The sequence below is a fragment of the Cetorhinus maximus genome, chromosome 9, assembly GCF_964194155.1.
Source record: "Cetorhinus maximus chromosome 9, sCetMax3.hap1.1, whole genome shotgun sequence".
Taxonomy (NCBI): Eukaryota; Metazoa; Chordata; class Chondrichthyes; order Lamniformes; family Cetorhinidae; genus Cetorhinus; species Cetorhinus maximus.
In genome coordinates this window covers 103979501-104006958 of record NC_135887.1, presented here as the reverse complement: position 1 = coordinate 104006958, position 27458 = coordinate 103979501, and the positions used below count along the sequence as shown (strand labels likewise).

The 27458-nt window shown below is 39.3% G+C and overlaps 1 protein-coding gene across 2 annotated transcripts in view; it reads left to right on the top strand.

Moving 5' to 3' along the window:
• Nucleotides 1-26529, top strand: part of copb1 (COPI coat complex subunit beta 1) — a 51878-nt gene extending 25349 nt beyond the window's left edge. For both annotated transcript variants that reach the window (XM_078549226.1, XM_078549227.1), the window contains exons 11-22: nt 816-961; nt 2001-2097; nt 2755-2912; nt 3816-3936; nt 9602-9829; nt 13152-13331; nt 17057-17201; nt 18818-18937; nt 19252-19397; nt 19499-19588; nt 25887-26042; nt 26202-26529. In XM_078549226.1, the coding sequence (XP_078405352.1) occupies nt 816-961; nt 2001-2097; nt 2755-2912; nt 3816-3936; nt 9602-9829; nt 13152-13331; nt 17057-17201; nt 18818-18937; nt 19252-19397; nt 19499-19588; nt 25887-26042; nt 26202-26261 (1647 nt within the window). In that variant the 3' untranslated portion in view covers nt 26262-26529. The remainder of the gene's footprint in view (nt 1-815; nt 962-2000; nt 2098-2754; nt 2913-3815; nt 3937-9601; nt 9830-13151; nt 13332-17056; nt 17202-18817; nt 18938-19251; nt 19398-19498; nt 19589-25886; nt 26043-26201) is intronic.
• The last annotated feature ends 929 nt before the right edge of the window (nt 26530-27458 follow it).

Below are 27458 nucleotides of genomic sequence, written 5' to 3'. Positions count from 1 at the left end.
TACATCCTCCAGTGCCTAATGCAAATGATTTGCGTTTCATGTGTAAGCCTAGAAGGTGAGTGTTGACAAGCAGCCCTGTGTGTGTAATGGTAAGAAGTGAGGGTAGGTGTAGTTGAACCTAATCTCATCCTCATCACTGTCCACATGCTGTACAGTTGGCTCAATATCTGTCAGGAACATGAAACTTGCCTGATTTTTCTTCTGCTCTCCCTAAGCCCAGGCGATGCTGTTTCATCACCCTGCTGAAATCTGCTACCTCAACACAATACAAAGTTTTTACTCAATCATTTTTTGGTCTTTATGTCTTAGCTATTTTATGTGGTGCATTTACAACTGAGCAAGCGTGATGAAATCTTATTTTGAGACTGTGTTGTGGCAAGCTTCAACTTTGCATTCCTCGTATAAAAAGATTGTCACAGGTTGTGTGAAAGCATTTATCCTACATTCTATACTAGCTACCTGATCTTCCCTGGAGTCAAATTGATATGTATTTTGTTAGCCTGCAGGTTCAGGTTTTCTGCTTCTGTGGGTGCACTGAATTTGGATTTGGCTCTAGATGTCACTTGATAGTCCCATTGAGTTCTTCTATTCTGATGTAAATAATTGAAAGAGCATTTTGATAACAAGGCCTTTGGATTGTATTATTAGTTGTTGAAAAGATGCATGGGCATTTCTGACAATATAACAGTTACTGTTGTATGCTTTGTAAATAACAATGGATTTCCAAATATATTTGTTGAATGATGCAGGTACAGTCATGTGCAGGTTGTAATTTTTGTTTTTGGTGTTTCAATACTTGCATTATCTCTCCACAGCTGATGGAATTTCTCAGTGATAGTAATGAGGCAGCTGCTGCTGATGTTCTGGAGTTTGTGCGAGAAGCTATTCAGAGTTTTGATAGCCTTCGGCCGGTCATCATTGAGAAGATGTTGGAGGTGTTCCATGCCATCAAATCTGTCAAGTAATTACTGAGGCATTTTAGACACTATAGCTTAGCTGCAAAACAATCTTTGCAATTCTTGTGTCCTTGCTTTTCATTTTTGTGAAATTTTAGATTTATTTTTTACATTTTGAGCTAACTATTCACATATACTGCCTTTGCAAGTTGTTTAAGTTATGGTTGGACAGAAGTGTAATCTTGGGTTTGCTGTATTCAGTAGGAGAAACTGATTTTGTATAGAATATAAAAGGTATCTCTATGAATCTACATCGACTATAATACCAGGCTTGGATTAATGTTCTACGTGTGTGTTAACTACTGATTTTAAAAGGGCTGGTTGTTGTGGCTGTATATGCTGGTTTTCCATTTGAGGACTTTCATGTTCCAAATCCCCTCAACTTGTGTGAAATTGGCTGTACAAACTAGAGAAGTTGGGAGGTCTAAATATACTTGAATTTATTACAGTTGGCTCAGTTCATCTTGGAATTGACTTGATCAAAGTCATCTAAGGATTTTGGGAGTTATGTGATCTTAATATCGTAACTGGATAACACAATGTGCCAGTTGCAGGATCTAGTGAGGTGGCAATATAGTCGGGAAATAATAGGTTGCTTTTCACTTTCATGAGTACTGCTCATCAAATGTATGGGAAGATGGTAATTTTTAATGAATTAAAATAGTTTATTTGATTTGGAATAATGGAAATAGAAACAAGCAGTTAGTGTAGCTATTTACCAAGATCAGAAAAGCTTAAAATTCAAACATTATTTGAATCTGTGATATTCTCATTGCTGTTCATGTGGATTCCCCCACCCCTCCACTGTGCTGCCATTTTGGGTTTTGATTTCAGTTTACCTTCCGATTGAAGTTATTAAATTTAGTTTTGGTTCACTCAGTAAATTATCTTGTTAACTATAAGCATGAAAGTAATATTAGATTTTCTGCTAGAGATGTATGATTCATAATGAAATAAAAATTGTGTGAATTTCATCAGATCTAACCTCAACAACAGCACCTTTTAGTCCTCAATGCATTTTATATAGCTCTTTCTTTGTCACAGGATATACCGGGGAGCACTCTGGATTTTGGGAGAGTACTGTAGCTCCAAGGATGACATTCAGAGTGTAATGACTGAGATTCGCCGATCCTTGGGTGAGGTATGTATGGAATGCTTGTATTTTCTTCCTCCCTCTTCTAGATAGCTTTGCTCCATTCCATAGGATGCTCACAACAATGTCTTTGTTGAAGATACTGCACAGCCTTCCTGGTTTAGTTTCCCAGTTTTCTCAACCCAAATTTGCAAAACACGCCCTGCAATGAAAAGGATGTGTGAATATGTCAGCAGACATGGTTTTCTTAACCAAACCCAGTCTCTGAATTATTAAGTAATGTCTGTAAATAGCAATTCAAAATAAAACTAACAAAATCTATTGAAAAGTTCTAAGTTGTGTATTAATGTCCAAGTTAACTTGTACTAATCAGTAATTTAAATGTTATACTAGAAATGCCATTCTGCTCGGATGCACACCTTGAAATTGCTTTCAGAAATTTCATCCAACACCTATATATAAAAAAAAATATAGTTCTAATGTTGCTTGGGAGAGAATCTGATGTTGAAAAAGTAACCTGAAGAATGCCAGTTGAGGAATGTTATTCCATTAAAGTGAAAACTTGATTCTTGTCATCGTCCCAAAAGAAACTGGATCATGCAAGAAATGCCAGGTTGATTTCGTGAATTGTTGTGCAAGACTATGTGGACACACTTTGAAACCATAAACGCTGTACTTTGTATTTCCCTCCTCCTATGTTGATAGATTCCGATAGTTGAGTCTGAGATAAAGAAAGAAACCGGTGAGCTGAAGATTGATGATGATGTTCAGGTGATTCCAACACAAAAACTTGTGACGGAGATGGGGACGTATGCAACTCAGAGCGCCCTGAGCACAAGACCTTCCAAAAAGGAAGAAGATAGGTAATAGTAGAATTTTTCTAACAGGGTTTAAAAAATAACATTTTGTTAAAAAGATAGAGACAAATACTGGTTTTGGAACTGAACCTGACAATAGCCTCCATCCCAAAAGAATGACATGCATATCAGGACATAAAGAAGTAAAACCTAGGAATATGAACATGTACACGCTATAGTCCCAGCCGAACATATGGGTGTAAGCACTTCATCTTCCCTTTGTGCCCGTGGGTCGTATCAACATAGGAGAAGCTGAAAAGGTACATTCTGTCTTGTACAGTGAATTAAGTTCCATAGTGGGAGAGGTGTTGAAAATGCACTTACAATACACATGAACATTTAGTATCAAACCTCGTGAAAATAGTTGTAAGCACTTGTATGTTTAATCATTGCATTTATTTCCTTTTAGAATTAGTTTGCTAATTGAACTTCGAGATCACAAATATCTTTACTTCTGATTTTTTAAAAAGCACATACTCGCAGCAAAGATTTTTATGGCCCAAGTTTAGGAAACAAAATCAAAATGTAATAATCTGAAGACTAATGATAGTTGGTAGAAGATGATTTTTATATTTTCACTACTGAATTTCCTTACATGCATAATTTTTTTGAATGGATAGCATTTTAACTTAATACTAAGCAGGCATTTTGCTTAAACTATATAGTTTTGAAGGTAGCAAAGGTCATTTTAGAATCTAGTACTGCATTCATTATATCTGTTTTAGTGATTAGCAGTAAGCCTATAAGAATTTTATGTTGAATGATTAGCTGTTTGGTACAAGGAACATAAAAAGTGAACTGAATTACACTTTCATATGCCATATATTAAATAAATACATCCACATTGCAGTTCTTGGTATTATGGTATAATCAGGTGAATTTTAAAGAAACTTTTCTACTTTCTTCAAGACCACCTCTGCGTGGATTCCTGCTGGATGGGGATTTCTTTGTGGCTGGTGCCCTTGCAACTACACTGACCAAAATAGCTCTGCGTTATGTGGCACTTGTGCAAGAGAAGAAGAGACAGAATGTAAGTAGTAATTGGGATTATATTTGAAAATATGACTTGAAAATGGAACACCTAATTTACAGTGTCTGTATAAATAAGTACAGTAAACTGAAACAAGCTTAAAAATAGATCAGATATTCTAGGCTATTCAGTGAGCATTTACCTATATCAAAGTTATTGGCAAAATATATCAGTTAATTTAGCATTGTTAATGCTTTTGAAAAGTTGTAAATGGCTTGCAGTGATTCATATTCAAGGAGTATGCAGAAGCTCAAGTTCTGAATATGGGTGTAGCCACTCGCCTATCTCTTTCTATTACAAATTGTGATGGTTCGTTTAAGCGGGTGGAGCAGATCAAGAGTAGTTGGGTGGATTACTTGACTTCATTGGAGCAGGAATTGTACTAGTGACAACTCAAATTTTGTGGAACAGTGGATGGTCAGTTCCACCAGAGGATTGATTTTGAGCACTTGTGTTCCACAGGAATTGGTACTGGGACCACTGTTGTTCACTCTCTTTAAATTAACAATTTGAACTCTGGATTCAGAAATACAATTTCAAAATCTGTGAATAACATCAATTGGGAGGTATAGCTATTACAGAGCAAGGGTGCAGCAAATTACAAGAAGACATTAATAAACTTGTAAAATGGGCATGTAATTGGCAAATTAATATCAATATCGATAAGTATGAGGTGCTGCATTTGATAGGAAGATGAAGGAAGCCACAAACTTTGGAAAATAAAATCTGAATGGACTAGTGGAGCCAAAGAATCTCAGGGTACAGATACACAAATCACTAATGGGAAGGATACAAGTGATGCCAGAGAGATAGAATTGAAGAGCAGTGGAGTTAAGTTAAAGTTGTATAAAACCTCGATTAGAGCACACTTGGAGTACTGTGAACAGTTCTGGTTTCCGTATTATAAAAGGATGTAGAGGTACTGGAGAAGGTGGAATAAAATGCAGGTGGCCAAGACAAATTATCACTTTCAGGGAAGACAGAACAGGTGGGGGCTCTTTTCTCCATTGTTATGACAATGCAGTTGGTAAAACGAAGTTATTAAAAAAAAAATCCCAGAGGGAAACTCTAAACAACTGTCAAAACTATAATTTTAAGTGTTTTGTTTGAGATGCTACTCTAAATTCAGGAATCAGACCACCAGCTCTTGACGTTTTACATTAAACTAAATGAAACATTTTATTAAATTACAAAGGTTAAAATATATATTCACGTGGCTACAAATTATTACTATCATAACTTTTAACAAATTCCCAAACTAATCTCCATTAAGGCAGCAGCAGCCCATAGATTTAACCAAACACCAAGCAAAGCATTTTCACCACACGAATTCAAAATAAGGTTCTTTTCACTTTGGTCTCTTGTGGAGCCAGTTGGAGGCTTGCAGCTGCCTTTTGATCTTACATTGTCTCTGCTCTGCACACCCAAAACAGTTGTCTTGTTATACTTCCAACTGCCCATTGAATGTTAATTCTCATTGTATCAACAACCTCTGAACCAAACCCCTCTAAAAATAAAACCCCTTTCATATTACCAATTTTATTAGTAACATAAACATATTGCTTGGCAGCTGTTACATAGGTGTCTGTTTTCACCCTACTTCTCAAATGCTCTAATCAAAAAATGCAAATGCACGCCAGTTCTCTTACATATCAGAACTAGTACACATCAAAGCACCCAGGCTCTCGCTGGCTTTAATCTAATTAAGACACACCCACAGACTAAACCTCTATTTTAAAAGAAAAATCTTATCCAATAATATATCCATTAATAGCTTCATGACACCAGAAAAGAGGGATGGCCTGATAGAAGTCTTTAAGACAATGAAAGGAATTGTTAGGGTAGAATTGGATAAAATGGCTCCACTTGCAGGGAAGACCAAAATTAAGGACCATAAATATATGGTAGTCACCAATAAATCCAATAGAGAATTCAGGAGCAAGTTCTTTATCCCATAAAAGGACAGACAAAGCCAGAAAGCCCTGGATGATGAAAGAGAAAGAGTAAGATGAAGCAGAAAAAGGGTGCATATGACAGATGTTAGGTTGGTAACACAAGTGAGAACCAGACTGAATGTAGAAAGTTCATGAGGCGTGAGGTAGAAGTGAAGAAAGAAATGAGAAGCAAAGACAGAGTATGAGAAGAGACTTGCAACTAACGTAAGAGGGAAACCAAAAGTCTTTCTACAGAGATATAAACAGTAGAGGTAAAAGAATGGCTAGGGCCAAAATAAATTCAATTGTGGCTTTCAAAAGGAATTGGATAATTATCTGAAGAGAAAAAGGGGATTTACACATTAAGGCAGAGAGGCATGGCTGAGATGTTCAATGAGTACTTTGCATCTGTCTTTACCATGGAAGATGTTGCCTAAGTCATAGTGAAAGAGGAGATAGTTGAGACATTAGATGGGCTAAAAATTGATGATGAGCTATTAGAAAGGCCGGCAATTCTTAAAGTTAATAAGTCTTCAAGGGCCGGATCAGATGTATCTGAGGATACTGAGGCAAGTAAAGCTGGAAATTGCAGAGGCACTGACCATAATCTTTCAATCCTCTTTGGATAAAGGAGTGATGTCAGAGCACTGGAGAATTGCAAATATTACACCCTTGTGCAGAAAAGGGTGTAAGCATAAATTCAGCAACTACAGGCCAGTCAGTTTAACCTTGATGGTGGACAAGCTTTTAGGAAGAATAATCTGGGACAAAATTACTGTAGATGTCAGCGTATATGTCAACATTTGAAGTCTCAAAATCCCTTAAAACGGACAGGGGGAGTGTGGGGGTGGGGATTACACACAAGAGTATAAAAGTGAAATGCCGACATGGGTGTGGGTGGTTGCTATTTTGAAATGTCATTTGCTTCTGACACAGGATGCAAAAGTGATTAATAAAGCTTATAGGATCCTGGGCTTTATAAATAGGGGCATAGAGTACAAAAGCAAGGAATTATGGCGAATCTTTATAAAACACTGGTTTGGCCTCAACAAGAGCATTTTGCCCAATTCTGGGCACCATATTTTGGGAAGATGTAAAGGCATTAGAGAGGGTGCAGAAAAGACTTACGAAAATTGTTCCAGGGATGAGGGATTTTAGTTACATGGATAGATTGCAAAATCTATTAGCAATCCCACAATCAACGGATTAGGTCTAAGCTCTGCAGTCCTGCCTCATCCAGCTGTAAATAGTGCGGGACAACTAACTGGAGGGGGAGGCTCCATAAATATGCCCTTTCTCAATGATGGGGAAGCCCAGGTGCAAAAGACGAGGCTGAAGCATTTGCAACAATCTTCACCCAGAAGTGCCGAGTGGATGATCCATCTCAGCCTCCTTCTGAGGTCCCCAGCATCACAGATGCCAGTCTTTGGCCAATTTGATTCATTCCACTTGCTATCAAGAAACGTTTGCAGGCACTGGATAGTGCAAAGGTTATGGGCCCTGACAACATTCCTCCAATAGTACTGAAGATTTGTGCTCCAGAACTAGCCACGCCCCGAGCCAAGCTGCTGCAGTACAGCTACAACACTGGCATCTACCTGACAATGTGGAAAATTGCCCAAGTATGTCCTGTACACGAAAAACAGGACAAATCCAATCTGACCCATCACTGCCTAACAGTCTATTCTCAATCATCAGCAAACTGATGCAAGGTGTCGTCATCAGTGCTATCAAGGGACACAATACACAAGTCCCTCATCCCTGGAACAATTTTCGTGAGTCTTTTCTGCACCCTCTCTAATGCCTTTACATCTTCCCAAAATATGGTGCCCGGAATTGGGCAATAACCTGCTCACTGATGCTAGCTTCGGGTTCAGCCAGGTCACTCAGCTCCTGACCTCATTACAGCTTTGCTTCAAACGTAGACAAAAGAGCTGAACTCCCGATGTGTGGTGAAAACAACTGCCCTTGACATCAAGGCAGCATTTGACTGAGTGTGTCATCAAGGAGCCCGAGCAAAACTGGAGTCAATGAGAATTGATAGGAGGGTGGGGGAAACTCTCCGCTGGTCGGTGTCATACCTAGCACAAAGAAAGATGGTTGTGGTTGTTGGAGGTCAATCATCTCAGTCCCAGGACATCACTGCACAAGTTCCTCAGGGTACTGTCCTTGGCCCAACCATCTTCAGCTACTTCATCAATGACTTCCTTCCATCATAAGTTCAGAAGTGGAGATGTTCGTGGATTATTGCACGATGTTGAGCACTGTTCACGATTCATCAGATACTGAAGCAGTCTGTGTTCAAATGCAGCAACACCTGGACAATATCCAGGCTTGGTCTGATAAGTGGCAAATAACACACAAGTGCCAGGCAATGACCATCTCAACAAGAGAGAATCTAACCATCTCCCCATGACATTCAATGGCATTACCATCACTGAATCCCCCAATATCAACAACCTGGGGGTTTACCATTGACCAGAAACTGAACTAGACCTGCCCTATACTCTCCGCAAAAGTGGCAATTTGTAGCCACTGTGGCTACAAGGTCTGAGGCTGGGAATTTTGCGGAGAGTAATTCATCTCCTGATTCCCCAAAGCCTGTTCACTATCTACAAGGCACAGGTCAAGAGTGTGATAGTATACTCTCCACTTGCTTGGATGAGCGCAGCTCTAACAACACTTTAGAAGCTCGACACCATCCGGGACAAAGCAGCCCACTAGATTGGCATTCCCTCCATCACTGTGCACTGTGGCAGCAGTGTGTACCATCTACAAGATGAACTGTAGCAACTCACCAAGGCTCCTTTGACATATCTTCCAAACCTAGAAGGACAAGGACAACAGATGCATGGGAACACTATCACCTGCAAGTTCCCCTTCAAGTCACATGCCACCCTGACTTGGAACTATATTGCTGTGCCTTCACTGAGGCTGGGTCAAAATCCTGGAACTCTTTTCTTAACAGCACTGTGGGTGTACCTACAACATATGGACTACAGCAGTTCAAGAAGGCAGTACATCACCACCTTCTCAAGGGCAATTAGGGATGGACAATAAATGCTGGCCTAGCCTGCGACCTCCACATCCTATAAATGAATAAATGAGACCAGTTAGGCCAAATTACATGTTTCTGTGCTGCAGGCTTTATGAAACACATTAAGATTGGTGACAATGTTATTTGACAAATACAGTCATGTCATTAAATGGACATTTCAAGTTGTTAACAATGGAGTTCGAAGTTATTTAAACTGAGTGTTTAACATTCTTTTAAAGGGAATAATTTCGAAACTGTAAAATTGTGCTAAGTTATGGAAGTTTGCGCAATTTTGAGGGTATAACTGGCAGGGTATTTAAGTGCTACCGGTGTACATAGTATATTTGAATTTTCAGAAGGCATTTGATAAGGTGCCAGAGAAGAGTGACTTAAAGGGGCTGACTTGTGGCCTGTACAGGAACCTCCAGATTGAGATGAGAAATTTCTTCACTTAAAGGTTTGTGAATCTTTGGAATTCTCTATCCCAGAGGGCTGTGGTGCTCAGTCGATGAATATATTCAAGACTGAGATTGATAGATTTTTAGCCACTATGGGAATCCAGGGATATGAGGATAATAGTATAGGAAAGGAAAGTGGAATTGATGTAGAAGTTCAACAGTGATCTTATTGAAAGTGCAGTGTGGCCTGCTCCTTCTATTTCTTATGTTCTTGTGTGCTCTTTTTTTTAAAAAAGAGTTTTGCTGCAGAGGCCATGCTGATCATGGCCACCATTTTACACCTTGGTAAATCATCACTCCCAAAGAAATCGATCACAGATGATGACGTGGACCGTATCTCGCTCTGCCTTAAAGTCCTTTCAGAGTGTTCCCCACTGATGAGCGACATTTTTAACAAAGAATGCAGGAAATCTCTCTCTCAAATGCTTTCAGCCAAACTGGAAGAGGAAAAGCTTTCTCAGAAGGTAATGTTTGTATGAAAGTCAATTATATATTACATAACAGTTGTGCTGAATGTTGGATAATTGTAATATTTCTTGCTGCTAGACATCATATGAGTATATTTGTAATGAAAGAATCCACTAAACTCCTGTTTCAAATAACTTCAGTGATAGCATGATGCGATAATAGCAAGCGTGCTTGCCAGTGAATTCTGATTTTAAAAAAATCCAGAAATGAAGAAAGCTAATAATGAAATTATAATTCTCCATCTGTTCTGTGACACGGCACAATTCTGAATAAGGATCTTTATTGAAATGAGACTTGCGATCCATGGTAAAAAGAACATTTAAGTTTTTGAAAAATGCAAAAATGAGCACTGTTGGGCTCTTTGCTCTGAATAGGAATGCTTGTTGAGGAAATGTTAGCTTCAGAATCCAAGGTTGATACTCTACTATGTGATGAAATATTAAGCTTTGCAACTTTCTGTTGAATTATTACATATATTAGTAAATAGCTTTGCCTCATACATTGTTACCAAGTAGCAGCACTATGCATTTGAAGGTGAGATTGGGAATCAATCCAATAAGTTTACTGAAAGGGGAGGCGATGGTGTCATGGTATTGTCACTGGACCTAGTAATCCAGAGATCCGGGGTAATGCTCTGGGGACGTGGGTTCGAATCCTGTCACCGCAGATGGTGGAATTTGAATTCAATAAAAATCTGGAATTAAAAGTCTAATGATGGCCATGAAACCATTGTCGGTTGTTGTAAAAACCCATCTGGTTCACTAATGTCCTTTGAAGAAAATCTGCTGTCCTTACCTGGCCTGGCCTACATGTGATTTCAGACTCAGGGTTAAATGCCCTCTGAACAATTAGGGATGGGCAATAAATGCTGGCCTAGCCAGCGACGCCCACATCCCATGAATGAATTAAAAAGAGCAGAAAAGTAATTTTCCTCGAGTTGTATTTCCAACATGGCATGAAGATGGCCTTTTTGAGGGGCTCGACTTCAAAGTGCTGGCAGTGTATGTTAACATTTTGTTGCCATTGTTAAGAAATTGGCACTGATTATGTTGGTAGACCAGATTGAGAGTCAGAGTAGCTACCAGACTGAGACCTTTAGCTACAATTTAGTTAGAGCTATGTACCAGGCTGGTAAATTTTAAATGCATTGAGAGCATGGGTGATGTTATCTGCATTGACATCATCTGAAATAATTTTGTCAAAGTTTAAAGACTGCCCAGAGGATTGGGATCTCTGAACATATTTCTGAAGCTTTATTTGAAATTGTACCAAGTGGTGTGAGACTGTCTCCTGTAACAAGTGTATTGCTTCTTTCCAGACTCAGGTTCAGACTTAACTCAACAGTTCTACTATTAGTTACTTTGTGACAATGCTGAAGTTGTAGTACTATGAAATAGGTTGCCCAGTAGTTGACTTATGTCCTGTCTTTAGCTTTTTTCAACCTTCCTTGCCATGTTTTGAATCTTTCTTGGCATGTTTTCAACCTTCCTTTTAGATGATAACCTGAAGCTATTCTTCCTTTTTAAAATTATATGAATATTTTTGAGATTCACTTTAGATATATGTGAGGAACTCATTCATTCTCTGTCCTAGAGATGCCAATGCTTTTCTACAGTCAAGCCCAACTTGCAAGTCCAAGGGTCCAAGCATGCACTCTGGTAATTTCTCCTCCTCCTTTTTGGTGTAGTTAAGAACGAGAGGCTCCAGCCCCTCTGCTGCTGAAATGCTCATCCATTCTTTGATTACCTCCAGACCTGATTATTCCAATGCTCTCCTGGCCGGCCTCCGATCTTCCGCCCTCAAATAATTTCTGCTCGTGAAAACCTCTGCTGCGCTCAGCCTTACTCCCACTAAGCCCCACTCACTTATGTATGTTCACTGACTTACAATGGCCCCTGGTCCAGCGACACCTCAAATTTAAATTTCTCATCTTAGTGTTCAAATCCTTCCATGCCCTCACCCCATCTTCAGCTCTATAGCTCTCCATGATCTCTGCACTCCTCCAATTCTGGCCTCTTACTCGTCCTTCATTTCCTTTGCCTGCCATTGGTCTGACATTTGGGTCTTATTCTCCGAACAGTAATCTCCTGTTTGGAGTAATGCATTTTCGTCTTAGAGTGGTTTTCATATTAGGGAACTCTTCAAATAATGCTGTCAGCCACTACCTCCATGCTCAGTTTAGCATGGTTGGTAAGCCTTGAGGTACTGAATGGACTGCTCCTGTTATTTTTCCTGAATGATTTCTGACCTCTCTGTGTGGGATGCGATTTTCCTGTTCCTGACCCCTGCTTGGGTTGTTTGCTGGAGCCGGCCTTGCAGGCTTCCCCAGACTCCGCCACTAACAGCCAATAAAGGTGTTCACGTTTGATGTCCAGCAGCGATCCTGAACTCTGGAGTGGGTATCAATCCCAAATTCCGGACCTGGCACCCACTCCTCACCACCTCCGTGCCCATGTTGCCACCAGTCAGCAGCATGTTGCCAGGGCTGAAGTGGAAGCCAAGACCCGGTAACTTCTCTTCATTACCCACTCTCCACTGCTGAGTGAAAGAGCAGCAGATCCCTGTGTCTGACAGGAGGAGCAACCAGAGTCAGTCAGTTTACGTCCTGAGTTGGTCGGCTCACAGCTTAATCTAAAAATTACAGGTCTGGAATGTAATTCACCCTTGTTACATGTTATGGAAATATTTTTGTTTAGTGTGTTTTCATTTAGTACATCATTTTCCAGGAACACACTAGGTGTACTAAACAAAGAGTTACTGTAATTCTCTCCTAAACTTCTCTGTCTCTCTACTCTTTTCATCCTTTAAATATGCTCCATAAAACTTACCCCTCTTGTCCTAATATCTCCTCATGTGACTTTATTTGATCACACTCCTGTAAAGTACCTTGGGAAGTTTTACTACGTTATAAGTGCTATATAGGTGCAAGTTGTTATTGGTGTACATATCCTTGTAGTTATTACAACATGTTAGTTAATGCAGAATTAAGTGTGCTTTTGAATAGTTTTGGAAAGGGTTTCTTCTTCATTCTTCATCCTTTTTGATTCCACTACATTCCAGAGGACCTGGTGAAATATGGCTCTTCACTCTTGTTTCATGCATATGTTGGATTGGATTGAGTTAGAAAATTGACTTTCACACTGAATCCAGTTCACTCAGATGGATGTTTTGGGAATTTTGATGTGTGCTGACAATTAACTTTGAACAGTGAAATGGGAAACCTCATGTTCACTTTTACTGCTGTAAAAATGCCTGTTGGTTTGTTTAAATTTCTCTTGGATACTTACCACTTAAAACATTTTTCTTTGTGCGATTTAGAAACAGTCTGAAAAGAGGAATGTAATGGTACAGGCAGACGATCCCATTTCCTTCATGCAGCTGATGGCCAAGAATGAGATGAGCTCAAAGGAAGACCAGTTTCAGCTCAGCTTATTAGCTGCAATGGGTAACACACAACGAAAGGAAGCCTCTGATCCCTTGACTTCCAAGCTCAGCAAGGTACTGTGAAAATGCATGACTTTTAGCTATCATTAAGCAAAAACTTTTGTAAACCTTATTCCAACCACTACGTGGTGCCAGGTATGTCTTCCCAGGGCTGAAAATGTATTTGGAGTCTGTGCACAAATAGTACCTCACAACCTGCTTTTTTTTTTTGTTTATGATTATGAGCATTTTTACTGTTTTTTTTTGTCCCCTTTGAACTTTTTTGAACATTTGAAAATTTAAACAGAACAGATTTGTGCTAAAGCTGCCTGCAACCACCTAATGATGTTGTGCATTGATGTACTAATATACTGCAACATGGATTTTTGTGTGGCTTTGCACCAATGACTATCCACATAATGAGTTCCTGAACTTAGCACGGTCATTTGGAGATGCTATGGCTCTCCTGCTGAGTGATATTGTGCAGTTGACCAAAGAATGGACACTTTTATCCAAGTTTTTTTTGTTTTTATTGGGGGCAAATGAGGAGTAGAATATTTATCCAAAATAGCTTCACTTCAGTGGACCATAATTTATAGTGTCAGGGCAAACTAACAGTGTCTGCCATTGAATTGGCAAATTAGGTTAAGGGATACATCAATAGAAATGCAGTGGCAAACATTTAAGGGGGTATTTCAGAAAACACAGAATAGATACATTCCAACGAGTAAGAAAAAGTCCAAAGGACGGACATACCATCCGTGGTTAACTAGAAAGATTAAGGATAGTATCATACTTAAAGAAAAAGTATATAATTTTGCAAAGATAGTTGGAAGGCCAGAAAATTGGTCAGAATATAAAGAACAGCAAAGGATAACTAAAAGATTAATAAGGAGGGAAAAATTAGAGTACGAGAGAAAGCTAGCCAGAAATGTAAAAACAGGTAGTAAGAGTTCCATAAATATTTAAAAAAAAGAAATGAGTTAACAAAGTGAGTGTTGGTCCTATAGAAAGTGAGTCTGGAGATTGATGATGGAAACAAGGAAATGGCAGATGAATTGAACAGGTATTTTGCATCAGACTTCACAATAGAGGATACAAGTAACACCTCAGAAACAGCTATAAATTAGGAAATGGAAGGGAGGGAGGAACTCAGGAAAATTACAATCACCAGAAGAGTGGTACTGAGTAAATCGCTGGAGCTGCGGGTTGACAAGTGCCCAGGTCCTGATGGACTTCATCCTAGGGTCTCAAAAGAAGTGGCTAGTGAGATAGTTGATGCATTGGTTTTAATTTTCCAAAACTCCGAGATTCAGGAAAGGTTCCATTAGATTGGAAGATAGCAAATGTAACTCCTTTATTGAAAAAGGGAGGGAGACAGAAATCAGGAAACTACAGGCCAGTTAGCTTAACATCTGTCATAGGGCAAATGTTAGAAGCTATTATTAAAGAAGCTATAGCAGGGCACTTGGATAAGTTCAGGATAATCAGGCAGAGTCAGCAAGGTTTTGTGAAAACGAAATCATATTTAACCAAGTTATTGGACTTCTTTGAGGGAGTAACATCTGCTGTGGATAAAGGGGAACCAGTGGATGTACTGTACTTGGATTTCCAGAAGGCATTTGATAACGTGCCACATCAAAGGTTATTGTGGAAAATAAAAGCTCATGGTATAGACGGTAATATATTGGCATGGATAGAAGATTGGCTGGCTAACAGGAAGCAGAGAGTTGGCATAAATGGATCTTTTTCACGTTGGCAAGATGTAATGAGTGGTGTGCCACAGGGATCAGTGCTGGGACCTTAACTGTTTACAGTTTATATAAATGACTTGTATGGATGGGATGGGTTACCAAATTTGCTGATGACACAAAGATAGGTAGGAAACTAATTTGTGAAGAGGAAATAAGGAGGCTACAAAAAAATATAGATAGGTTAAGTGAGTGGGCAAAGATCTGGCAGATGGAGTACAATGTGGGAAAATGTGAAATTGTCCATTTTGGCAAGAAGAATAAAAGAAAGACATTATCTAAATGATGAGAGATTGCAGAGCTCAGATGCAAGGGCACCTGGGTGTCTTAGTGCATGAATTGCAAAAGGCTAGCATGCGGGTACAGTAAGTAAATAGGAAAACTAATAGAATGTTATAATTTATTGGGTGGGGAATTGAATACGAAAGTAGGGAGGTTAATGCTTCAGTTATACAGAGCGCTAGTGAGACCACATCTGGAGTACTGTGTGCAGTATAGGTCACCTTATTTCAGGAAGGATGGAAATACGTTGGAAGCAGTTCAGAGAAGGTTTACCACACTAATACCTGGAATGGACGGATTGCCTTATGAGGAAAGGTTGGACAGACTAGTCTTGTAGCCGCTGGAGTTTAGAAGAGTAAGGGGCAACTTGATTGAAACATATAAGATCCTGAGGGGACTTGATGGGGTGACTGTGGATAGGATGTTTCCTCTTGTGGGAGAATCTAGAACAAGGGGTCACCCATTTAAAATGGAGGTGAGGCAAAATTTTTTCTCCGAGGGTCATGAGTCTCTGGAACTCTTCCTGTAAAGGGAGTGGAAGCAGAGTCTTTAAATATTTTTAAAGCAGAGGTGGGTAGATTCTTGGTACGCAAAGGGATTATAGGTTATTGGGGGTAGATGGGATGCAAATTTGAGGTTACTGTCAGATCTGCCATGATCTTATTAAAAGGCGGAGCAGGCTCGAGGGGCCGAATAGCCTACTGCTGCTTGTTCGTAGTTAGTCTTGTCCTTACATGTTTAGGTTTTTACATTTTTTCAAGTTGCTGTAAGTATGAGCTGATAATGGTGCAGCAAGGGAAACAGGATATCTGGGATGTAAGTGAAGGCAACTATGTATCTCTTTAACCGATCAGATTGATGGATTGTGAAATTGACATTGCAAGGACTGAGAAGGAATTGTAGAATGGGTGAATTCAATGCCAAATCAAGTACAGAGAGATCAGGATAGTGACTTTTAAGATTAGATTGAGAGAGAAAAATAAGAGGAAAAAAATGGAAAGTTTAAAAAAGTTACGTTTTATATTTAATATCTCCAATAATTAATACCTGAAGGATTGACACTCCTGATTCGTATTAGTTAATTTTCAGTGCCAGAGGTGTTGACTGGCATCATTAAATTGGTACTTAGATAAGAAATGATTTGATTTAACTCACTGTGTAAGCTTAGTTCATATCTAACATGCAAATGCGCAGTTTCACGCTGCTAAATGCATTTCAGTGGTGAGACAGTCTGGGCGATGCAGTTTTCACAAAGTTAACAGTAGATGATCACCTCTGGGGCAATAATTTTTGGTATCTTTGTTTAGCCTCACATTTGCTCTTGCCTGAAGTTGCTGCAGCATTTGATAAATAACAGTGAGTGCTTTTTGTCTTGCCACTGTTATGACAGCAAGCTATAGGCCATTGTGCATAATCTGACTGCATTTTCATCATTTTTCCTTTGATAGTAAACCATTATTATGCAGTTAAATCCATAAGTTCTGAAATTCTGCTGCATTCGGTAATTGGGAATGGATAATCTACAGTACATGATGGAAGCGTGTGGTATTTCCAAATTAGATAAATCATTAACCGATATTGAGCAAATAATGTTTCTTTCATTGTACAGCCCTCCTGTGTTAGGCAAGCCTGATTATCACCTTTTTATTTTTATCCTAAAATACTTCACATCACCGCTTACCAACATGCATTTTCTTTCAGTAAAATTTATTGCTGGCTGTCTAGTCGAAAGGAACATTGGACTAATCATATTCTTGTCCCTTGCAGGTTACGCAGCTGACTGGTTTCTCTGATCCAGTGTATGCAGAAGCCTATGTCCATGTTAATCAGTATGACATTGTACTTGATGTACTTGTGGTCAATCAAACCAGCGACACACTTCAGAACTGCACTCTGGAATTAGCCACATTGGGTAGGTTTTAACAGTTAAGTCCAAGATGCTGGGGAGAATTTTTTGAATGCAGTGTCCTCCCTGCTGCCCGCCACCTGAAGAGTCAGCGGGAAACCTATCCTTGCAAATCACTGTAACCCCGCAGCCATATAGCACTCCATGAAGCGTTAATTGGCTGGTGGCAGGACCCCCCCCCCCCCCCCAAAAAAAAAACTCGGGAGGGCGTCCTGCCTCGGATAGCTCCCGGCCAATCTGATTGGCCAGCAGCACTGTCGTCCTGGGAGTGCGCTGCTAGGACCACAAGAAATCCAGCCAATCTTAAGTGCCGGAGCTCACAGTGTGGGGAGTGTTGTGGTGAGGTTGGGAGGGGAAGGCCTGAGGGGGCTGGGGATTGTGATGGAAAGGCCAGACAGGAAGGGAACACTAAAGGAGTGGGTGTTGGCACCCACTTTTGGAAAGGGGGCCAGTGATGGACCCTTAAGTGGCCTTGTGAGGTGGTGGGGAGGGTAGGTTCTCCCTGCCTGCAAACTCACTGGCAGAGCGGAGTGGGGAAGAAGGGCGAGAACTGTGATATATCTCCATTCAAACCCGCTTCCTCACCCTTCATCACTCAATTGGTAAATGCACTAAGTATGCCGCAGATCAGAAAGGTCTCAAGTTAAGATTTTGGTGTTCAGTTACATTCACAGACGTGAGTGAGGAGTTGTTAACCTCAATTAGATTGCTTTTACAACAAAGTGACTATCATCCGGAAATGGGATATTTTTTGCATTACTAAAGAGGCTGAGGGATTAAAATGAAAGTAACATACTGCGCATGCTGGAGATCTGAAATAAAAACAAAATACTGGAAAAACTCAGCAGGTCTGGCAGCATCTGTGGGGAGAAACAGAGCTAACATTTCAAGCCCAATATGACAACTTCGGAAATGAAGCATCACCATTAACCAGATGTAAAAGATCCCATGGCACGATGTGTAGAAGAGCAGTTGACTGTAAAACAATTTAGGACATTCTAAAGACATGAAAGGTATAAATTCCGGACCTTTGGTTGTTTCTTTTACTCAAATATTCAAATTACAAACATTAATGCCTTGTGATATTCCTCCCTCTTTTAAACCTGTATATTTTGTTTTCCTTAAAGACATGATGCACTCCAACTCCAATACTCTGTCAGTGTCGCCCCTTGGCTTAAATAAAAATAAAATGCTGGAAAAAAAACTCAGCAGGTCTGGCAGAATCTGTGGAGAGAGAAACAGAGTCAGTGCTTTAATACTTTGAGTCCAGAGAAGAAACCAAAGGTCCTAATTATACACCTTTCATGTCTTTAGAATGTCCTAAAGTGTTTTACAACCAACTGCTCTTCTACAGATAGTGCCATGGGATCTTTTACATCTGGTTAATAATCGTAGCAGTTGAAGCTTCGTTTTAACATCTCATCTGAAAGAATTCAGCTGTCACAATGTAGACTTCCCTCAGTGCTGCACTGAAATGGCAGCCTAAGCGCTCCACCATGGACAAGTTTTATGCCCTGTTTTCTATTTTTGACTGTATTGATCATTCTTTCACGTTACCCTTTGATAAAGATTTGGGATTAGCAAGTGTTAAATGTGAATCATGTTTGCTTTGTTTCCAACAGGTGATCTTAAACTGGTCGAGAAACCTTCACCTCTGACGCTGGCTCCTCATGATTTTGCTAACATTAAGGCGAATGTGAAAGTAGCTTCAACAGAAAATGGTATCATTTTTGGTAATATAGGTGAGTAGGAATTTTATGTTTGGCAATAACGCAAAGAACTGTTTTTGACCAAAGAAATGCTATACTTGCAATTGTTACTTTCTGCTTTATTAAATTAAGATTTGGTGGATTTTTTTTTAAACCAGCCATTTTCTTTTAGCCATTGAAAAGAATGGGGTAGTCTATGTTTAAGCTAATGTGTTTTAATATTCTCTCCAATGAGAAATTGAAATTTGAATATAGTTTTTAGTTTGAACTTGTGAAGTGACTTTTCCCTATGAAAGAATTGAACCAACTACTTCACTGACAGTTGTGTCTCATATCTGTGCTTGCAGTGTATGATATATCTGGAGCTGCCAGCGATCGAAACTGCGTGGTACTGAGTGATATTCACATTGATATCATGGACTATATTCAGCCTGCCTTGTGCACTGATGCAGAGTTTCGTCAGATGTGGGCAGAGTTTGAATGGGAAAACAAGGTATAGTAACAGTTTACCAAAAGAATATTTCGCTTTTATAGATTAAAGTAAGTTTTCATGAATGATTGAATTATTCTAATTTGTTTTGTTTTCTGTTTAAGGTTACAGTTAACACAAACATTACTGACCTAAATGAATACTTGCAGCACATTCTTAGATCTACCAACATGAAGTGTTTGACCCCAGAGAAGGTGTGTACTGCTTTGACATAGAAGTTTTGAAAGTAATCAGCATATTTATAAAAAAAAATCCCAAGCACTTGATCATTTTTCTTTCTTTGTACAATGTTGATTTCCTCCACAAATCCACTCTCCCCACCTGATCTCAATTGGTCTTTGGGACCCCAATTCTTATCTTGGGCAAAATTAATATTTATTATTTTGAATCTTTTTTGCAATAAGTTTGTCTCCATAATGTCTGTAAGTGAAGTTTCGGAAGGTGTTTAAAGCACCACTCAATGGACATTTGAACAAATATGAAACTCGTGGGATTGAAGGGACAGTGGCACCATTCCTAGGAAATCAGCCGAGAGAAAGAAAGCAAAGAGCAATGGTAAAACATTATTTCAGAGTCGAAGAAAGTATACAGTGGTGTCCTCTTTTTGATACATACTGATGACCTGGACTTGGAATATCAAAGGTATAATTTCAAAGTTTGCAGGCGACAAAAAGCCTAGTGAACTGTGTGAAGGATGAAGTCAACTTTAAGAGGGCATCAACAGGCTGATGAAATTTAACGTGGAGAAACGTGAAGTGATACATTTTGGAGGGAAAAATGATGAGAAGTAATATAAATTAAATGGTAAACAGTAAAGCAGATGCAGGAACAGAAATCTGAGTTCACATATACAGATTTTGAAAGGTGACTGAACAAGTTTTTAAGGCTGCTGAAAGAGACGTACAGAATCCTTGATTTTTTATAAGTAGAGGCATTGAGCACAAAAACAAGGAAGTTTTGGTTAACTCTGATAAGTAATTGGTTAAGCATCAGAGGCTAATTCTGGGCACCACACTTTAGGGAGGATGTCAAGGCCTTGCAGAGGAGATTTATCAGAATGGTACTGGGGACAAGGGATGTGTTATGTAGTGAGACTGGAGTTCCGAAGAAGAGTCATATTGTACTTGAAACGTTGACTGTTTCTCTCTCCACAGATGTTGCCAGACCTGCTGAGTTTTTCCAGCACTTGCTGTTTTTATTGGAGAAGCTGGGGTTGTCCTCCTTAGGACAGAGAAGCTTAAATGGAGATTTAATATTGGCATGCAAAATTCAGGGATTTAAATAAAGTACATTAGGAGAAACTGATCCTTTGCAGGAGGGTTGGTAACCAGACATATAGGCACAGATAATTGGCAAAAAACAAACCAGAGGGAAACAAAAAAATTAATTTTAACATGGGGAATTGTCACAGTCTGAATTGCACTACTTGAAAGGGTGTCTGAAACAGATTCAAAAGTAACTTTTCAAAGGGAATTGGATAAATATTTGAAAATGAGAAATTATAGGACTAGAGGGTAAGGGCATTTCTATAACTGGATAGTTCTTTCCAAGGTCCAGCACAAACATGGACCAAATGGCCGACTCCTGTTATACGATTCTAGAGCTAAATGCTTCTTTATATCCTGCCCTGTTGATTACATTTCCAACATTACATGTTGGTTACATTTTCATGGACAAGTAAGATTGAAGATGACAATGTAAAAATCTCCACCAGAAACCTGTTGGTGTTTGTAAGACACTTTGCCAGTCCTTGAAACCCTTTGTTAATTTTTCTTGATGTTGATTTCTCGCTATGCTGCACTGTATTGGATATTCTCTGGTAACTTTTCCGAGTGAACATTGCTCAACAGTGAATATTGGCAGACTATTCAGTCAAAGGAATACCATATTTCAGCGAAATCTCATCTTTGTCCAGAGTCCATGCACATTTCCGTCCAATATCTTGGCAGTCTGCACGGCATAATGAGTCACTGGATGAAATCACTGCACTATTGCAGAAGCAAGGGTTGGACCATCAGTTAAACTTCTCGGTCCTAACTCCAACTTAGCTGAGATAAGCTAACTTTGCACAGACTAGTTATCAAACTTGGGAATTTGCTGGTCTGTTTTGCTCACTGCCTCACTTTGCCAGCATAGAAGCAAGTTGTTATAATTGTTGTTTGTTGAGGTGGTGCTCGCTGCAAGATGGTACTTGATTGGCTTTAAATCAGCCTGTATTGCTTAGGACCTATGAGCTCTGTTTCTGATGTAGTGTGGAGTTGCTTCAACCAATCAACACCAGCAGCGGCACCTCATTTATTATTATTTATGGCACATTAAATCTAGAAAAACGTCTAAAGGCACTTCGGAGGCATTACCAGGCAAAAATGGATGCTAGACTGAAAAAGTAGTTAGTCCATGGAGTTTTTGGGACTGTTTTTAAATGAGGCAAGGGAGGTAGAGTAGCAGATATACTTAGTGAGGGATTTCTAGAATGTGGGGCAGACGGCCAAGCCGGCAGTCCTGGAGTGTAGGGTGGGGTTGAGATGCACAAAGGCCAAAGTCTGAGAAAGGGATAGTTTTTGGGGGTCCCTTTAGAGCTGAAGCAGGATATCGAGATGGAGAAGGGTGGGACCATTAAGGGATTTCAACATTAGAATGAGAATCCCAAGCTCAAGCATTAGGTTACAAATTCAGTGTACTGTCCTTGGACCAATCAGGTTTCAGAAAGGAAGACTACTTTCCTTTTAACCATTCACCTAATTACATTGTGATAAATGCTGTACCAACAGACCAGCTATTTCTGCTTCCCAGAGGTGAGTGCTGATTGGTACTGAAACTTCCCATTAGTATTTGATGGACTTTTTTCTAACAGTGTATCTTGTGACTTGCCATGAACACTGTCACAGGAGATCTTCTTGCTTACAAGTTGTTACCATTTTCTGCATTTTTACTGTTAACTAATCGAAATCCGTTAAGTATTTTTCTACCCATCCAAAAATTGGTAACTTCTCGATCCATGCACTTGCCCCAAATCTTCCATTTTTGTCACTCTTTAACCTTCACATGGTGACGATGTAGCAATTTCTCATTTCAAGTGCATCAAAAAAATTCAAACTTTTAAAACAGAAGTTGTGGAGAAATACTTAAAACATTGAAAGATTAAGTATGGTGAAGCTTTTTACTGAACATTTTTTGTGGCATTGAACTTTTCACAGGATTTTTAAAAATAGCTCAATTAAATAAAGTAAGCTCAAAAGGGAGCACCTCAAATTTTGATGCATTATTATGAAACATGCAAATATGGTTTTTTAGTAGAAAAGATTTATTCCAGAACTCAGTACTGGGACTACTACTGTTTTTAATTAGCATATCTGAATCAAATTGAAAAACTAAATAAAAAGGACACAACACAGACTGCAGATGAAAGTGAATGCAGGCAGCTGCATTGCATTCAGGAAGGAAAAAGCAACACACGTACTTCATATTTGGCGTTAAAGTCATTGAGGATAAAGACAAAGTCTTCATAAACTCAGTCCTCAACATATTCAGCCAATACAGAGCAGAAATCAACAAAGCCAATAAATGTGGAACCGTGTAGCTAGACAGTAGATCATAAAGTTGAGAAATTTATAATTAAACTTAATTGTGCTCAGGCTTCACTGAACCTTAAATACTGTGTTCATTTTGGTCACTGAAACACAGGCTAACAGTCAAGCTGTAGGGGCAGTGCAGAGAAGAGTCTTGACGCTATTACTGAATGTCAAAAGACTGAGTCATGAATAAAGATGGAAGAGACTTCGCCCACTGAATCTCTTAGTGCTGCTTGTGACAAGTCAGAGCATGTGCTGTTTTACAAGGACAGGAAAGTTGTGCACTGTGAAACACAACATATTCTGCTGAAATTTTGGTGTACATTTTTTAACTACATGGTATAATTGCTCTGCGTTCTTTTAAGTTTAGGGTCAGTTAAAGGTCAGGCTGCAGATAAGAGTCCGAGCTATCTTGTGGAGAGGTCAGTTAGAGTGCTGCAGATATTCTGCTTCTGATATCAACTGTGCTACAGAAGGTTGCATTAGATAAGGTATGACATTTGGAGTATTAATGTGCTTTTTTAAAAAAAAATGTCTTACTTGTCATTCTGACTTGGTATTGTATATGCAATATTCAGAGCAAGATGAAGGGGTTGGGTGGGCTGCACTGGTGTTAGGGACAGATGGGCCATGAGGATTGAGAGGAGGTTGGATGGTCTAAAGGAGAAGTGGAGAATGTGGATGGGTGGGCCGAGTGGGTGAGATGGGAGGACTATGAATAGGATAGGAAAAAGTTTCTTTAGTACAATGTTATGCAGCTACGGGTGAGTTTCTTTGTAATTTTTTTTTTACACAGCAGAGAAATGTGACAGGACTGTTGACCAGTGAGGTGCCCCAGAGACTCTCTCTTGAAATAATCTCTCAGAAGTTTGATGGCAAGATCTGGACGATAAAACCTTAGTGTGTGAACTGCAGCTTTTCTGGGTGTTTGGGTTAATGGATCTATTCTGAAATGTGGGTGGTCTGTGTAATTCTCTGAGGAGAGGGATTGGAAGAGCATGTCATTATAAAGAAACCGACTCATTGAATATATTTTGAGCCTTACTGTGCACTGCCACCTTGTGGAATTATCACAGAGCTGCATGCTGACACAGATATAGTTTGAGCCAGTGTTACATGAGAGGTCTTTTGCTTTGTATTGGTAAATCATGGAGCAATCTAAAGGCAGAATAAGTCAGATTCTGATTTTGATAATACCACTGCAGGATTTACAGTGGAAATAATTTCAAGATTTATCATTTTTCTCAAAATCATGCTTCGTATATGACCCTTTATATGTTCAAAATTTTTTTAAGCCTGGGATATTCATAAGTTGTAAGCAAACTAAGTAGATTGAAACAAAAGTAAAAAAAGGAAAAACTCAGCAGGTCTGACAGCATCTGTGGAGAGAAAGACAGAGTTAATGTTTCGAGTCCATATGACTTCTTCAGCGTGAAGAAGAGTCATACGGACTCGAAACAACATTGTCTTTCTCTCCACAGATGCTATCAGACCTGCTGAGTTTTTCCAGCATTTTTTGTTTTGCTTCAGATTTCCAGCACCCGCAGCATTTTGCCACTATTACAGTAGATTGAAGATGGGTGTAGGAGTTTAGAGGTAGTGACAGGGGGTTTGCTGCATTGAAGACCGTGGGTATTACTCTGCTTTAGATAAAATGGCTGGCACCACTCTGGAAGTAGTGTTAAGGTGACAGAACCTAGCAGCAGAATGGGGAAGCATATCCAGAATCTCAGAACTGGGAGAGAGGTTCCTAGTCCTGAGAGCAGAGAGATGGGTGTTGTGGTACATCAGTATTGAGCCCAAGAGAATGTGACCAGACCTATCCCTTGATTGAAACGTTTTTCACAAAGCTTCAGGCTCTGATCCAGGCTTCTGTTTCACGAGTAGCATCTGGGAAAAGAGTGGGGGAAGTGGGAAATGGGTCATGTAGCTTGGCAGGTAAATGAGATGTGCACATGCTTGGGAGTCAGACCCAATACTCATTTCTTCCCCCTCCTTTGTAGCATGTGCAAAACAAAACAATTACAGGCATATGTATCAAGCACATACAGTGAGATGGATCTGTCCAGCTCTGCTCCTTCACTGCAGCTTAAAAAATTGAAATATACAGGCACAGTAAAAACACTTCAGAGAACATAAAGTCTGAAAAGAATGAAACTGTTTAAAACAGCATTACTCGGCTCAGCATCCCAAATTGACAACTGGAAGTCCAGGTGTGAGTCATATTAGGAGTATGAACCAAAAAGTAGGAGCAGCAATTTTACATGTAACAGGAAGCATATTGTGCATTGTGTAAGTGAGATTTTTAAGTTATTATAGATATAGATTGTTCAAATCTAAGACAAGATATGAATTAAGAAACCCCTTAATTAACAAAAACTTATTTACATTTTGTATGTAAAGTAGTGCATTGTTCATGTGTGACATATGAATGTTATTTCTTTGTTTTTGTATGTGAGGCAATCCCATTCTGGTTACGGTATAATCTCTAATTAATATTTAGCCTCAAGGATCTATTGGGGATAGATGGGGTGCTTCTTTACACACACACACCCTCAAACTTCAGGTTTTCACTGCAACATTGCAGAGGTCTGAACTGCAGTTTTTAAAGGATTCCTCTAATTCTACAAATACAATATTTTTGGGGAACCTTTTACTAAAAAATTGTTTACAAATTCACTTTATGGACAGTTTCTCAATTTTTATCTTTAAATAAATTTCAGTAACTTATTTAAGATCAATTTCTCCATTTCTTGCACCTTTGGCATGACTCACAGCATCACATTTGTGCTTCAAATAATTTTTGTTCAGGGAGTTTCCCTGTATTAGTTTGTTTTAGGAAAGACTCTTGATGAATCAAATAACAGCTTGAATTATGCACAACTTGGCAACTTAATGTGAATTTTTTTTTATATTTCAGGCTCTTTCTGGTTATTGTGGCTTTATGGCTGCCAACCTCTATGCTCGTTCCATATTTGGAGAAGATGCACTTGCAAATGTCAGCATAGAGAAACCAGTTCACCTTGGACCAGATGCTCCTGTGACTGGTCACATACGCATTCGGGCAAAGAGTCAGGTAATTGGTAATTTACACTATCAATATTAGTTAACCATTATCTTATTTTTGTCAGAAAAGTCTTGTTCTTGTAAGCACTGAATCTTAAACTGCGCTTGAATGCACTTAGCAAGTACCCTGTATGTCATCCCCTGTTCACCTATGTTTGTTATCTTACAGGGAATGGCTCTCAGTTTGGGTGACAAGATTAACCTGTCCCAGAAGAAAGTCAAAGCATAGTGGCTTTTTCAAACATCCATATTGGCTTAAAACAATGTTAGTTTAATCTAGCAATATCCTATGTTTACTTATGAAGAGAAGATCATAAAAGCTGAGTATGTTGAAGAGAGCTTGTTATTTTGTTGAGCTTTCCATGAAATTAAGCTTCTAATATACGTTTCAAAAGACTGTAGAATTCTTTCCCTTTGTCTCCTTTCTGTCTTGCTCCAGAGGTCCCTCGTTTTACACTAAAGTTTATCGATTATAATAAAGATACAAAATTCTACAAGTGTTGTGTGTTCATCTGGTTGTGACTGCGTATTTGCATTATGTCAAGGTTGCATATGCAAATTCATTTTAATTAAAGTACACATACATGTGATAATTTGTTTTGAGTGGAAATATATGGTGACCAAAGCAGCTGTTGAAGGAAAATGTTCATGTACACATTACCTATGGAAATTCATGTCTTGATAGGAAAATGCAAGGGTCGGCCATTCAGCTCCAAGAGCCTGCTCCATCATTCAGTAAGATCATGGGTGATCTGATGGTGGCCACACTGCCTGACTCCCTTTTAGATCAAAAATACATCTAACTCAGCCATGAATCTTTTCAATGTCCCAGCCTCCACTGCTCTCTCTGGAAGTGAATCCAAAGACTAACGATCCTCAAACAAAATTCCCCCTTATTCTTCATCTTAAATGGGAGACCCCTTATTTTGAAGCTGTGCCCCCCAGTTCTAGATTCCCCCGTGAAGGAAAGCATCCTCTCATCATCTCCCCTGTCAGGCACCCCCTCACAATCTTGTACGTTTCAATAAGATTATCTTTCATTCTTCTAAATTCCAATGAGAGTAGGCTCAAGCTTATCTCATACAACAGCGCCTTCATCCCATGTTCGTATGTATCAACCTGGTAAACCTTCTCTGAACTGCCTCCAAAGCAAGTATATCCCTCCTAACACTGTACACAGTACTAGGTGTCGTTTCACCAATGCTCTGTGCAGCTGTAGCTTTATTCCGTACTTTTATATTCCATCCCACATGCAATAAAGGCCAACATTCCATTTACCTTCATAATGATGTGCTACATCTGCATGCTATCTTCTTGTTATTCATGTACAAAGACACCCAGATCTCTCTGTACTGTAGAGTTCTGTACTCTCCATTTAAATAATATTCTGCTTTTCTATTCTTCCTACCAAAGTGGACAACCTCAT